Source organism: Asterias amurensis, chromosome 20 (assembly GCF_032118995.1).
Source record: "Asterias amurensis chromosome 20, ASM3211899v1".
Taxonomy (NCBI): domain Eukaryota; kingdom Metazoa; phylum Echinodermata; class Asteroidea; order Forcipulatida; family Asteriidae; genus Asterias; species Asterias amurensis.
The window spans coordinates 6,280,855-6,296,158 of NC_092667.1; the positions used below are offsets into that span (position 1 = coordinate 6,280,855).

Here is a 15,304-nt window from a genome sequence, read left to right on the forward strand (position 1 = left end):
GATAAAAGAGACACCAATACACAAATTAAAAGCCTAAATAGCGCTAGCAGACGACATGCGATTACTCAACAGTTAGCCAAAACAAAGCTATACTATCTAAGCAGTCAATGCTGTAATGGTTCCGTCCCAACTTTAGAATCGTCCCAACTACAATTGGGACTTGAGTGTTTCAGTTGGGACTGCCTAACCATAGCTGGGATCCAGACATCTGTGACCAACTAGTCTTTGTAGAAGATCATGGCGTGTTGACTGGTCACAATTATCCCTACAAGAGGGCGCTATCATCTATGAACCGTTCTCACGAGACGCACCACTCAACGAAAGTTAGAGCCGTTCTTGGATGATAGCGCCCTCCACGTTTGGAAATTTGTGACAAACAACACAAGAAGGTCTTCCGCCAAGACTAGTTGGTGACAGATTTCTCTAGCCCATTTTAGTTGGGCTGTCCCAACTGCACTCGTTGGGACCGGTCACCCAACTACAGTTGGGACGGAACAAACTTTCCGCGGCACCATTCTATTGTAATTTCCAAGATGGCTGCGTCTACATTTGACTTTCTCAACGCAAGACAGACGTTTTCTGTGAGTGTTTACTTGTTTCAGCTCGATATTTATTTCAGAAAACTTATTGAAATTGTCATTTGCTCCACATGGTGTTCGCTAGCCCCACTTGTGTGGCCAAAGCTAGGGGGATTCAACAAGTCAAGTGAGGCAAGGATTTTAGGATTAGGAAGGAGGTGTTTTGTAAATTGTATTTTTTTAGTGTGTACACTACATAAACATGATAAACGGTAGTTAACAATCATGACCAGACGACAATCAATCTCCTCTAACAAACTAATCTCATCGACATGGCCGTAGAAATGCCAAGCCATCTCACTGAGATGTTTCGAACCTAACCCCCCCCCCCCCTAAAAGAAAACTGATTTGGAAAAGGGAAGGCCTTTTTATTTTAGCTCTCTAGTCTCTCTCTCAGTCTCCGAGAAAGGTACTCCTAGAACTATTCCGTTTTCGTCCGGCTATCGTCTCCCGTTACGGGAGACAATAGCCGGACGAAAGTAACGGTTGAGACTATAGCCGGACAAAACTGAAATAGTTCTAGGAGTAGAGGAGAAGCGTGTCAGATTATTTCCCCCCAAAGCAAAAGATCAACTGGATCAACTTTCGGCTAAAAATTATGCCTTAAATCCTCCACTCACTACTTCTACATGTTGTTGAAGAGTCTATGCTCATGGAGGAGCGCGATGAATGAATTTGCTTAATGAATTGTGCGTTTTGTGCTCTGCCGAATTGTCTGCTGAATCTGCTGGGAGAGCAAAAGCTTGCGCCTGCAAATTTGCTCAAGCAGCTCAAGTTGGTGATTCTGATAATCTGCGTGCAATCTGAAGATTGTGCAAACTTTGTTTTTTTACACACGTGCGCAATATGGCAATGCATTGTCGTTATTTACTATTTTTTATCTGGTCTGGCCCCAATGCGTGAGAAAATGGTTGCGGGGCGTGAGTGCTTGAGACAGACCCCTAATGCATGGTCTCACGCCTAATGCAGGAGATTTGGTACGAAGGTCTGTGGCCGGGATATAAATAGTATTATATTGCTATCCCGACCATGTTGTTGGAGTAGATTGATTGTCTGATTGTGGCTTAGCAATATAGGGTCTTCTTGGAGACATTCAATTTACCTCATTTGTTGGGGTAGGGTCATGCAAACTCAAGTTACGCAAGGTCAATGTTCAAAAATTTAGCCATTGTTGTTTTCATTATAAAAAACGTGACTTTGTTATTTGTAAATATCACAAGGCCTATGTTACATAGCATATATGATTAATTTAATAATGGCATAGGCCCTATCCTATGCATGTATTTAAAATAAAAATTAATTGGGCCCGTCGGTGTTTTTCTTATTGCAGGTTAGTATTCAGGAGGTTTGTCAAACCAATGAGACTGATCAGTTAAAGACACAAGCAACCAATGTTGATGGAAGGTACGTAAGCCAGTGTATTATTAACACAAAATAATCAAGCCTGTGAGTGCACGGAGTTTATGGGATTGTAATTGTGTATCGAGAATACACTGAAACTGTTCTGAAACATACAAATGTCCACCGTTATTCAATTTGGAAAAGTTTGTACAATAACATCGTCTGACGTCAGGTGGTTAAACTATGCCACTTATTGCCTGGGTAAGCATTGTTTGTATCAGTTTAGCAAGAATATTTCATCATTTTCAAAACTTATACTGAATTGATTGTGTTGTGTGAAATTGACTGATTTTGGAATGATTTTGTTTGATATTTAGTGAAGCAGAGAAAAAGGTTGCATTGGATCAGGCATTCCGTGATGTTATGATGAACTTAGTGGTGAGTTAAACAATACATTTACATTTGTTTCTATTGGGCAACATACAACTTTAAAAGTTTTTGTTTGGTTTTGTTGAAACGTATGGCAAATTTCAGCTTTCGTACTTAATAGAGCTGCCCTATGTAAAGCTGTTAAAAAAGTGAGCAACATACCTGTCTTAAATCTTACATTTAGAGTTGTAGTTTGGGTGGTTTCCTTATTCTGGTAAGCATAATTTTGTTGTGCTGTAGTAACTTTCTGAGTTTAAAGCGGTTCTATGAAATGGAGCCGTGGTCGTTTGCCATAGACCTACAATACGGGCGTGTGACACACTATTGATATGCTATGTCCACAGCTGACATAGAGGCCACCCACACCAAACACAATGACATCTATGCTCAGTGTTCTGCATGTTCTATAGCAAAGAAGTTGTCTTTTATGTAAAAAAACGCTAATTTTGGTATCATTTGCATTCAACTTTTTATCTACAGATCAAAGAGAGTGACTGCGCTCATTTTATAACCCTCATTAACCTGTCCATTGAAGCAGTGCATCTTGGGATATGTTCCCCAGCGACTCCTTTCCTTCTGTTATCTGACGTGTTTGAGTCAGTTACCATCAATACTTGTGACAAAGTCTTCAGGTTTGTGGAGGACAGAGTCAACACTTGGAAATCGGTAAGTACTCAGTTTTATATCATTTGCTTCATATAGGGCCTAATCAAATGAGAAAACTTGAAAGCAACTAACTGCAGTGCATACTGGCGGACCACTTTGGGAGCACATGGGTCATTTTTTAACAATGTCTTATAATCCCCAGAACAATATGTGAACAATCAATGTGAATGCATTTGCCTATAACTGGTTGCCTGTGAATTGCCTTATGTGATATGAGCCTTATTCCTTCCTATATGTGCATACTCCAAGTCAGTGCACACTATTGACTAGTGAACAACCTTCTCTTGACCTCTAAGCAAGGGCGCACATGATTGGCTGGTGTGCAACCTCTTGACCTTTAAGCAAGGGCGCACATGATTGGCTGATGAGCAACCTCTTGACCTCTAAGCAAGGATGTCCCACTCTATTGTCTATTTTGTACAGGCCTTTAATCTGTTTTTGCATATTTTATTTCAGAATGTTTTGTACACATCTGGCAAGAACTATCTATTGAGAATGTGCAATGGTGAGAGGATTTGTTCTAGTTTGTTTTATGACAATGTCTTAATTGGAACAATTTGTCATTTTGGGTAAAGTATACTTCAATGGAAATTAACTGCATTAGACTCTAAGTCAACGTTTGAACCTATTGTTTGAAAAACACCAAAGAGAAAGAGACTTTTCCAGTCATGAGTGTACTCATGATATAAGCCCTACAAGCGTTACATAATCAGTGCAAATAAGCTCTATACAAAACGTTTTCCTGCTCTGGAGGAAGCCTTGCTACTTTGTGTACACTTTGTGTGGTACTTGTAGGACGCTCGCTATGCGCTTGTCAAAATGCAAGTATTTTGCCGCCAGTTGTTTGACGCAGTTCAGTTTCACGTGAATCATGTTTTCACCCAAAACTGCATAAGACATTACACAAGGTCAGAGAAGAATCTGATGGGACTAGTTGCTCATGGAGTTGACTTGATGCCTCTTTAGATGGCTACCATACTTAAGTGGGTGCTTGAGTGCTCGAGGCCAGAGGCCTAATTACAATGTGTTGGATTCTTACTGGTATCATTACTGTTTTGATTTGTTCTAGATCTTTTGCGCCGGTTGTCTAAATCACAAGACACTGTGTTCTGTGGTCGTATCCAGTTGTTCCTGGCCAGGTTTTTCCCTCTGGATGAAAAGTCAGGTAAGTGTTACTTTTAGATATAAATCAGTTGTCCAGGTAGTAATTTATTTAATGAAAGCCTGGAAGCGCACAAAACTGCTAAGCACAGACAAATCTTGCAAATCTTGTTAACATTGTTGCGACTGGTGCCCCACTTGTTTTTTGGCTCAGCAAATAAACTTTGCGAGCAGTTATTTTGAAATTAATTATTATTTGTTTTTCTTTCTTTAGGTTTGAACCTTGTTAGCCAGTTCCACCTTGACAATGTCACCTCCTTCAACACGGAACCCATCAACGGACCCCTGAAAGTAAGAATAATTATGCCTGAAATATTGAGAGGAATACAAAGGTGGGTTTAACCCATGGAGAGCTGGTGTTATCTACACCAGCTCCACACAACCCAGTGTTGCATACAAGAGAAGAAGAAACACTAGTAATTTTGTTAACGGCAACAATCATCACTGCTGTAAACAAGCCATAGGACAGTGATGGCATTAGTAATGAAGTGAATCAGTGGTGTGCTTCTTACCCTAAACTGATGACAGAAACGACACAAAACTAAATGATTATGGTTTAGCTTCTTCTTTGTCTCATTTTACTCTTTATGAAGTGAGTCAAAGTTGTTTTTTCTCTCCAGTCTGAAGATAAAGATGAAGCGATGGAATTTGAAGAAGGTGAGATGGCATCGAGCTCCTCCCCCATTGACTATCAGCTCTACAGGAAATTCTGGGCATTACAAGATTACTTCAGAGATCCAAGACAGTGTTATCAAAAAGACAAGTGGAGGGTCTTTCACAGAGTAAGAACATTGACTCTTAAACCATGACTTGAATACTTTTTACCTTCACTGCTCATGGTAAAGTAAAATATCTTGCTTAAAGATACAAGTGCCACGACTGGGACTGAAACCCACACTCTGCTGATAAGAAACCCTAGAGTTTGAGTGCATTGCTCTTAACCACTCGGCCACACCACACTCTGTCGATAAGAAACCCTAGAGCTTGAGTGCATTGCTCTTAACCGCTCGGCCACACCACACTCTGTCGATAAGAAATCCTAGAGCTCAAGTATGTTGCTCTTAACCGCTCGGCCACACCACACTCTGTCGATAAGAAATCCTAGAGCTCAAGTATGTTGCTCTTAACCGCTCGGCCATACCACACTCTGTTGATAACAAACACCAGAGCTTGAGTGCATTGCTCTTAACCGTTTGGCCACACAACACTCTGTTGATAAGAAATCCTAGAGCTTGAGTACGTTGCTCTTAACCGCTCGGCCACACCACACTCTGTCGATAAGAAATCCTAGAGCTCAAGTATGTTGCTCTTAACCGCTCGGCCATACCACACTCTGTTGATAACAAACACCAGAGCTTGAGTGCATTGCTCTTAACCGTTTGGCCATACACCACTCTGTTGATAAGAAATCCTAGAGCTTGAGTACGTTGCTCTTAACCGCCCGGCCACACCACGCCATAACAATGAAGTATTCTTATATTCCACAGTACACCAAAGCTGTCCTGGGAGCCTTCAGCAGTCTAAAGCTAGATGATGTATCAGCCTCTAAGACCCAAGATGAACCACCGACTGATAAACATGTCTTCTTTGCAAAGTACCTTACAAGTGAAAAGGTAAGAAGGAGTCAATACAGGCAGTTTCCTCTATGGTTTACCCATTAGAGGCCATTTTTTCAAAGTGTGTTATGGGGAAAGGTCAACGCAGAACCCCCTCTATGGTTTGCCTTTTGGAGGCCATTTTCTCAAAGTGTATTATGGGGAAAGGACAACACAGAACGCCCTCTATGGTTTGCCTTTGGGAGGCCATTTTCTCAAAGTGCGATGCAGAATGAAATTATTTGAACAAAGATTGGCTTTTATTGATTCAACAGTTGTACGATCTTCAGTTAAGTGACTCTACTTTCAGACGGTATGTCCTCCTCCAGTTTCTGATCCTGTTCCAGTACCTCAACCAACATGTGAAATTCAAAGGGTAAGTTTTTACTGATACCGTGTTTATGGAGAGAGAAGCAAATAATGTTAATAGTTTGGAAGGCTAATCATTATTACTCGCAGCTGATAAGTTGAATTGCAAAGGACGTGGCTACAACATGTTTGAGTCACATGAACGGGGGTGCCTGTGGCAGCCATTCACATCAATCCATATATGACCACGGAACACAGCCTGAGATCGAACCTGTTTGATTTTCCGGATGGATTAAAACCGAAAGGGCCCGGAGACAAACCCTCATAGCACAAGAGAGAACCAACACACAGCTTTCGATCTTAGCTGGTATTCAACCTGGAGTCGCATTGGTTAGAGGTGGGAGCTTTATGCACTCCGCCACTACGCCTACACACATGGCAACTATCTGTCTCCTAAGTGGGTACTATTGTCACCAGCCTGATTGTCACATTTCTGTCGAAGCTTTTTCCTGTCATTTATCTTTATTTGATAAAGTACAGAAGTGTATTGTTAATCTTGTTGGTTCATGCATGATTCATTTTTTAGACTGTTTTTTTTTTTTGGGGGGGGTGAAAAAATTGTCCAAACCATAATACTTTTTATCGTCATTTACTTTTGAATGTTTACCATTCTAGGACCTTGTAATTTTCTATCAACCATGTTTTTGTTTAAAGGGTTGAACACGTTCTTACTGATGATATGACATCATACATCAAGAACACCACAGAGACAGTGTATGAGATCTTGAAGGAAACATCACCAGGCGGTGAGGAGTTTGCTAAAACAATACAGGTAAACTATTCATTGTGGTTTGATTAGTCATCCTTAACGTGGGTGGCATTAGTCATCCTTAACGTGGTTAGCATGGTTGGCTTCTTTGCATTGCACTCCCCTCTCACCAATGTAGTCCTGGTTCAATATCCAGCTAAGGCAATGTGAGTAGAGTTGTGCTTTGGTTCTCTCTTATGCCACGAGGAGTTTTCTCTGAGCCCTCTGGTTTACCTCCCTGCAACCTCTGGAAAACTCAAACACTTTCAATCTCAGACTGTGCATGATGGCTGTGTATGGGTTGATGTGGTTGGCTGCTAGAGGCACCCTTGCATGCCAGCAGCTCAAAGACAATGTTGCCACATCCTTCACAGTTCAGCTTCTCAGCAGTGAGTAAGGATGAGTCGCCTCCCCAATATTGTTATTGTTATTACTATTATAAAGTGGTGGTTTAATAAAACAACAAACTATGTCCTGCTTGTAGAGCCTCATCCGAATCAAGCGATTTTGGCTCGGCTACGGCTGTTTCTTTATCAGAGAAAAATAGTGTTTCAAAGAATGGGATCATTTTGGGTTCTCGTTAGTTCAAAGAGCTTGCCCATTTGGTCATGACACGCTTGAAAAAAACTTGAAGATTTCCCCCTTTTACGAGGCATGAAGATTTAAAACTTGTATGAAATAATGAGTTCTTGATTTCTCTTGACAGCATATCCTAGAGAGAGAGGAACATTGGAACATGTGGAAGAATGAAGCCTGTCCAAGCTACATCAGAGAACAGTAAGATCCAGAATCATTTCATTTCAAGAAAACTCAAGACTCCAATGTTATTATAACTTGACAAACTTTCTTTTTTTTGGAAATGGATTAAGCTGTTGCAAACTTCTTACCAACAAAAATTATCTATGGTTTAAATGCAACATATAGTTAATGGTGTGACGTGTAGACCCTAGCAGAGTATTTCTCCGTAGCCTTCAAGAAAGACTTTGATTAATCTTAGCAACTATATTTTAAAAGAGTGTTAGTGTGTCTTTTGTTTATTCTAGAGTTAAAATGAAAATTTTAAGTTTAGCAATGTTTACCATTTTGTATTTGATTTCATTCCAGGCCTGTTAATGCCACAGCACAGCCCAAACCAAGGTCAGTTGATATTATTGTTTTCCATTCGTAAGGGTTTCGTTTGTTATTGATTACCCTTCTTACTTTTGAGTGCTTTTAGAACACCACAAGAAGCCTACAGCTTTACATCCAATGTGAAGGAAGGAGCAATAATGTTTAAATATCTTGCTTGAGGACACAAGTGTCAAGAGCTGGACTTGAACCCACACTCTTTTGATCGGAAACACCAGAGCTTGAGTTCAGTGGTCTTAAGAGCTCGGCCTCGACACACTCATCCACAAAGTCAGTGTCAGGACCAGCCAACATTTTCTCTAAGTGGTTCAGCTGGCTAGTTCAGAGTTGAAAAGCATTTGTACTTCATTTAAAATATTGACTTGTGAATAAGCTGACAGACTAGTGAAATGACAAGCTAAGTGGTCCTGCTGGCTCATCACTAAAGCTAAGGACAAACCCTGATTGTGCCCCAAGCAGAAATTAAGCTTAGAGGTAGAAGTTGATAAAATGTACCACTTTGCCAACCAAACAGATGATGTTCCTTGGTGTCAAAGTAAGACTGCTCTACAAGAACTTGATGTGTTATTTGTTAGTCATTGTGTTTGATCAGAGCCAGGAAGCGAAGCTTAGGGGAGGAGCTTAGAATCAACACCCCTAACAAGAAGATTGATATGGGAAGCCCTGAGCTGACAAGACTCTGGAATATCTGCCCTGACAACCTGGATGCGTGCCGTGCTGAAAACAGGTAAGACCAAGACATCTGCCCTCAAGTTGTGGCGATGTGTGTTTAGTAAAGCCCTTTTCCGATACTCCTTTCCCAGGGTTGCAACTGGTTAATTACTGCAGGCCTTTTTACACTTTGATCGCTTTACCCCCACCTGTCTGCCGTGGCAAATGGGCATGCCCCGAGAATAGCATACCCTGCTCCAGAGTAAGTGGTAAAACCCCAGTGTATTCTTGAACTGTGCAGCCGAGCCCTGTGAAGTAGAGACACAGTGTGAAAATAAGCTGGGGTAACCATGGGGTAAAACAAGTCTCAGGGGCCTCCACAGGACAACTCTATGGGCTCAAGTTATTCAGTGTGAAAAGGGCTTAAAACAGTTTACTTGGACAATAGGTCATTTGGGTATGACCAGGGGCCAATTTCATAGAGCTGCTTAAGCAAAAAATTTGCTTAAGCACGAAAATAGCTTGCTTATTTTACACGTTAATGGCCAAAATGTCATGCCATATACATTGCTTATGACTAGTATTTAGCTGTTGTTTACTTAGCATAACAATTGAGTGGAGTCATGGCCAGTAATCTGATTTTACTAAGCAATGAATTTTTTGCTTAAGCAAAAATTTTTGCTTAGCAGCTCTTTGAAATTGGGCCCTGGCTGAGCCATGATTCCAACCCATGGTTTTATTAATAGGATGAGTTTGAAATAAATGAAATCATTGTATACTGTTGTTGTCAATTGTCAGAATGTTCATTCCTTCCCTTGAGGACTACTTTGAAGAAGCCATTGATCAAGCTGACCCTGGTGCCATGATAGAACAAGAATACAAGTAAGTCACACCTATGCAATAATAGACTGCCTCCATGTACCCTGGTCATTGCCTTGGCGACCTTGAAATGCTTCACAAGAAAATTACAATGGGTGCCCTTTTATACTGAGAAAATGACTTGGTATCCTTGCCCTTTCAAGACGAAAGCATACAGCCCTGACATAGTGGCAAAATATTATATAGTTTGTTACTGGTTCTACACCATTTTGCTCCAAATAGCAGAGTACATTAATTGTGGCGTGTCGTGGATGACTGGATTATCATCAGTCTCTGGTGTTTCTCATCAACAGAGTGTGGGTTTGAGTCTCGGCCTTGACACTTGTGTCCTTTAGCAAGATATTTAACCATTATTGCTGCGTTCTTAGGATTGGACATAAAGCCGTCGGTCCCATGTGTTGTGTAACGCATGTACATTGTAAAAGAACCCAGTGCACTTTTCGAAAAGAAAAGATGTTCCTGGTTTTGATTGATTACATATTGCGCCGTATGTTGAAGCGTTTGAGCGACACCAAGTGACGACTATGCCAGCTTTAAACGTACGTTAAAGAACTTGTCACTACCGGGCTACCCTTTTATTCCCTTAATCTGAACCAGTTAACTCTAACTATTTTGTTATGGTGTTCTCCAGGGTGGTGAATAACAGTAACTTTGCCTGGTGTGCCCTGCGGCTCTTAGCTAGACGTAGCCCATACTTCTTCCAGACCATCACAAGCACTCAACCTCTAGTCAAATCTGTCCCTGCTTACCTGGAACTCATGGTCACTAAGCTGGCCAAGGATATGCCGGTAGGTTTCTTTTAATATCATCACAGTTTTCACAAAGAGTCACATATCATTACAGAAAGTGGTGTAATTTGTATGTTCATGGAGTGTCGCATATTCCCAAAGATGCATGTAATAAGTTGCAATAGTGGCGGGAAGCTGTAGGTCAGTTCAGTGTTCGGGTTTCACAAAGAGTCTGTGTGTCAATGTGACATGCGGATTGTTCCTATGTAAAAATACATTATTCAGATCAGCGTATAAGTAGGTCATCTTGCTTTGAAGTTGTGGTTTCCTGAAGAGACACATGTCTTCCACAGCAGAATTATATTAAACATTTGCTTGGATTTAAGGCTTAAACTTCCTGGTTGTGTTTTGATTTTAACAGCAAACCTCAACTGAGGAGTTGAAGACAGAGGAGCCAGTTGATGTTGAAAATGACGACTTGCTCAAGGGAGAGGATGATGGTGAGTAACTATGTCAAGATATGACCTCTCAAATGTAGGAATAAGGGTGATCTGGTCGTCAAATTGAATGTACTGAAACCAAAGCCATGTTTAAGAGACCCTTTTCGGTGCTGACGTTTAGGTGACATGGTCAAAGTAAATGTCATTACCTTCTGGAAATAAATTACCTTCTGTGAACTTAAAAACTGTAGTTCGCAAGCCTAAGGAAACCTGTAAATGAGGGTGCTTGCAACGAGCACATCTTCTACTTGCATTACCTTCTTACCATGCTTTTACGTGCAGTACACGGGAGCTACTGCTTAATGTCCCATCTGAAGGACAGAGCAATAATGGTAACGTTTATTGCTCTAGGACATAAGTGCCAAGACCAGGGGTCGATTTCACAAAGAGTTAGGACTAGTCCTAACTTAGGACTAGTCCTAGGAGATATACAAATTGCGTTGATAGTCCTAAGTTAGGACGAGTAACTGGTCATAACTCGAGATAAGAATAGTCCTAACTCTTTGTGAAATCCACCCCAGGACTCAAATCAACACTCTGCTGATCAGAAATGCCACATTTTGGGTCTGGTGCTCTTAACCCCTCAGTCACAACTTCACATTATTAATTATTTGGGGATTTCGTTTTCTACTCCAGATACAATTACAACACTAGAGAAGTCCAACATCCTCCTTGAGGAGCAAGTTGATGCAGTCATCGCTCGCCTCGGTGACAACTGGAAGACACTGGCATCTGAATTGAGCCTCACCGAAGACGAGATCACCATCATCCAGACGGAGAATCTAGAAGTGAAGGAGCAATCCAAGGCTATGATTACTGCTTGGATGAATAGAGAGGGAGACCAGGCTACTAGGGATGTCCTGACTAAAGCTCTGATGGAGAGTGGATTGAATGATATTGTGGAGTCTGTCTTGTCAGATAACTGAGGGTCTGTCAGAGAGCCCTGTGTCTTAAATAATTAACCAGTCCTCTACAACTATATACAAACAACAGCGCCTTATATTCCTCAGTATTGAGGCTGTTATGGGTTGAACAAAGAACAATTTACTTCAGTGGGGCTTGAAGCTACAACCTTCAGACTAAGCTGTCAGTGCTCTACCAACTGAGCTATCTATCCCTGTGTTGGCGGTCTACGTATTTCAAAAATAAGTCAGGGGTGCCAGTCATACTTTTTTAAACATTCTTTCCACTACTCAGAAATTTGAGTGAAAACAATTGTGAGATATTTTTTGCCCTTTACCTACAATTTGATTCCATTGACCCCTTGCAAATTGCAGAACACACCTCTTCAGAATGTGCGTCTTACATTTCGCATTTTGAATGCAATTTCTTTGTGAACATATTCAACTCCCAAATGGTGGACATGACATGCATATGCAAGTGTGTTGAGTGTTGTGCAAGGAGTCAATAGACTTGAGTAGCTCTAAAGGCAGGTTCCATCACATATTAATCTCCAGTCCACAATAATAACTCAACTTTTGGGTCGCTGATAGTATTGAACCAATTTACTAGGGCCCAATTTCGTATAGCTGCTTAGCGGCCAACTTGTGCTTACTGCACAAGTTTCTATATTATAACACTGCTAAACCGTAAGCCTACAAAAAGACATGTGAACCTGCCAGTGCTTACTGTATAAAACTAAATGCCTTTACTGATTGCCTAAAATCCACTTGCGCTTAAGTATGTTTTTCTGTCATTGTTGGCAGATTTGTAAAAATGGGCCCTGACATCATCACCATAATAATCTGCACAGGTATTGAATTTGTAACTGATGTTGTTTAGAAAGCCGGAAGTAAAACAAGCTTTGATACGAGCTACAATATGATTGTGTCATCTTAATTGTTATTGACTGATTCAAGATTGTTGTTTTTAAAATAATGTATCAATGGTTTTTTGCTGCAGCATTTAAGAAATAATGATTGAATTCCATGGTCAAAGTGTCGTCATAATTCCAAGGGACTGAAGCATAAAATAAGAGATAGGTGTACATGTGCAGGTTTTTAAAAATAGAGTTTTGTTCAAATGAAGACGTCTACAGAAGTTTCTTGATTTCATCGTACAAGACGAGTACCAAGGCGCCTCCTGTACCGCGGAGAACATTGGACAAAGCCCCCTTGAAGAAGGCTGACGGCCCCTCCTGCTTGAAGATCTTACTCCAGCAATCCAAGGTTCCCTTGTACAGGATGTCTTTGCGTCCAGATTGCATCATCATACGACGACGGACGGTGTCAAAGGGGTAGCTGACAACCCCAGACCCGGTGGTAACAGCCTGGGCGATCATCCAGCTAACAAAGAAGTTGTTGTACTCTGTTGGAACCAGTGACTTCAGGGTGTCGTAAGTGCCGAAGTAAGCAGCTCGGTAGATAATGATACCCTGCACAGACACACCAAAGCCACGGTACAGTCCTTTGATCCCATCAGACTTGGCTATCTTGGTCAGGCAATCTCCAAGTCCCTTGAATTCACGGCCACCACCAGCTTTTCCGACATCAGCGGCCAAGCGTGTCCTGGCGAAGTCTAAGGGATACACAAAGCATAAGGAGGTTGCACCAGCAGCGCCACCAGAGGCAAGGTTGCCAGCAAAGTAGCGAGGGAACTGTTTATTCTTGTCGACACCACTCAGAAAGATCTGCTTGTACTTGTCCTTGAATGCAAAGTTGAGAGCTTGAGTTGGAAAGTAGCGGATGACATTGGCTAGATTGCCACGCCACAATGAGTTGAATCCTTGTTCTTTGGTTACACGAGAGAAGCAGTCAACGATGCCCTTATACTGCTTGTCAGCTGCAATCTGGGTAGAAGCAGCCTGAACCTGTTGACAAGGAAACAATAATCTCATCACCAACTTTATATTATTTTATATCAAACAATTTAATCTTGTTAACCGACAAAGGAAAGACATTTGATGCATATCAGTGGTATTTCAAGGGATGCTTTGTGTGAGTGATGAGGTCAATATCAATTGTAAACTTGTCGGTACAGCCTTATTGGTACTCTTTTGGGTGAAATGTTTCTGAGAAAGCCTGTGAATGTGTAGACTACATCTCTCATTAGAACGAACACAAGTTTTACCTTCAAGTTTACCCATAATTATTTATGGGTTAAAATAACCTGTATGGGTTAAAATAGGGGGGGGGGGGGTGACAAAGTAAATGCTTTTAAAATAAAATTTAAAAAAAGAATGTTCAAATTTAATTCTACATCCAGGCACAAAATCATTCATCTTCTGTTTTGTATGGTTATGTTAAACTTACTTGGAGTAGGAGTTTAACACGCTCTATTGGTGCTACTGCAGTCTTGGAGATAGCTGCAGCAGTCCCACCGGCCATTAAATCCTTCAGGAAAGAAACCGCGTCGAAACCCATGATGGAGGATTGTGCTCTCCGCCTTAACTTTCAAGAGTAAAGGAATATGATTGGAAGAGAAAGCTGCAAAGCTGAAAATCTGTTTGAACGACGTGAGAACAACTGCTGAAAATGAGTTGTTAGCAACGCCACCTTATTAAGTATGCAGGCCACGGAAGCTGTGATTGGTGAGAAGTGTCACATCCAACCATAGAGTTCATCCAACCTTCTGAGCCTTCGTTTCACCATAGAGCTCTATGGTTTAACACACAAAGAAGATTATTCGTGCATTACGAGGACTAATATAAAGTAAAAGTAAAATGCATCCATTTTCACAAGCAGTTACTTTGGCAAAGGGGCCCCCATCAGCAAACCCATTTCTTCTTAAAATTCAAGGGTCTCATATAATCGGTAGGCCTACTTAAATGTTTGTGACGTCACTTGGGTTTCGCCATTCGCCAACTTCATACCCGTACCCGTGAAACAACAGACCAATTTTATTGGCCGTCACCGCTTAGTCCAAACAATGGAAACGTTCACGTGTGTACGCACCACGCACAACTCTCAGCCAATGATAGGTCTTCATTTACTTCAGTGAGAGCGCCGGGGTCTTGTGACGTCATGGGGAGGTGTTTATCCGATTGGTAAGCATAGACAAAGTTGTTTTTATTTATAATCAATCCTGGCGATTTTTGCTTGTTAATTTTACTTCACCCCCAGATCAAAATGTTGCGGGACCCTATTCTTTAGACCCAACCCTGAGTCGCTGGCTGAATAAATCGTGCTTCTGCATAATTATGTCAGTTTCCGAAATATTTAGCTGAGGGGGTATGGAGAATTTAAAAGTTAATCGATGGTTTCATTAATGCATAAAGCGAAATGTACACGTATTCTCCCTACCTTATAGCAAGCTCTTCTAGCCGATAAAACGTTTCTTTTGATATTCCATTATTTGGGAGGGATGGTCAATCAATGTATAGGAATAGTAAATTCAATCTTCCTTTCTTTTTGCCCGATTAGTCCATTATTACTTATTTAGAAATTACCCGTCCTATGCAGAAACACTTATTTATATGAGCAGATTATATTGAATAGTTTGTGTTTCTTCAATTGCCATTACCCCTTTATTGCGTTCCACCCATTATGAAATACAAAACTCTCATATGCAAATCAACCAAGTGCCGATCTGT

General features: G+C 41.1%; 2 protein-coding genes across 2 annotated transcripts; one reads left to right on the plus strand and one right to left on the minus strand.

The window, feature by feature from the left end:
* Positions 1-433: 433 nt before the first annotated feature.
* On the plus strand, positions 434-11,891 carry LOC139952351 (THO complex subunit 1-like). The gene is made up of 18 exons (XM_071951463.1): positions 434-581; positions 1,909-1,982; positions 2,297-2,357; positions 2,829-3,014; positions 3,471-3,519; positions 4,084-4,179; positions 4,390-4,466; positions 4,796-4,957; positions 5,663-5,788; positions 6,046-6,146; positions 6,794-6,911; positions 7,594-7,664; positions 7,992-8,024; positions 8,608-8,742; positions 9,465-9,548; positions 10,177-10,333; positions 10,695-10,773; positions 11,410-11,891. The coding sequence occupies exons 1-18, from the start codon at positions 534-536 to the stop codon at positions 11,697-11,699; spliced, it is 1,947 nt and encodes a 648-aa protein (XP_071807564.1). The 5' UTR covers positions 434-533; the 3' UTR covers positions 11,700-11,891.
* Positions 11,892-12,091: 200 nt separating this feature from the next.
* On the minus strand, positions 12,092-14,450 carry LOC139952352 (ADP/ATP translocase 1-like). Its single transcript, XM_071951464.1, has 2 exons — positions 14,025-14,450; positions 12,092-13,582 (listed from the first exon to the last, which is right to left on the minus strand). The coding sequence occupies exons 1-2, from the start codon at positions 14,133-14,135 to the stop codon at positions 12,806-12,808; spliced, it is 888 nt and encodes a 295-aa protein (XP_071807565.1). The 5' UTR covers positions 14,136-14,450; the 3' UTR covers positions 12,092-12,805.
* Positions 14,451-15,304: the final 854 nt, after the last annotated feature.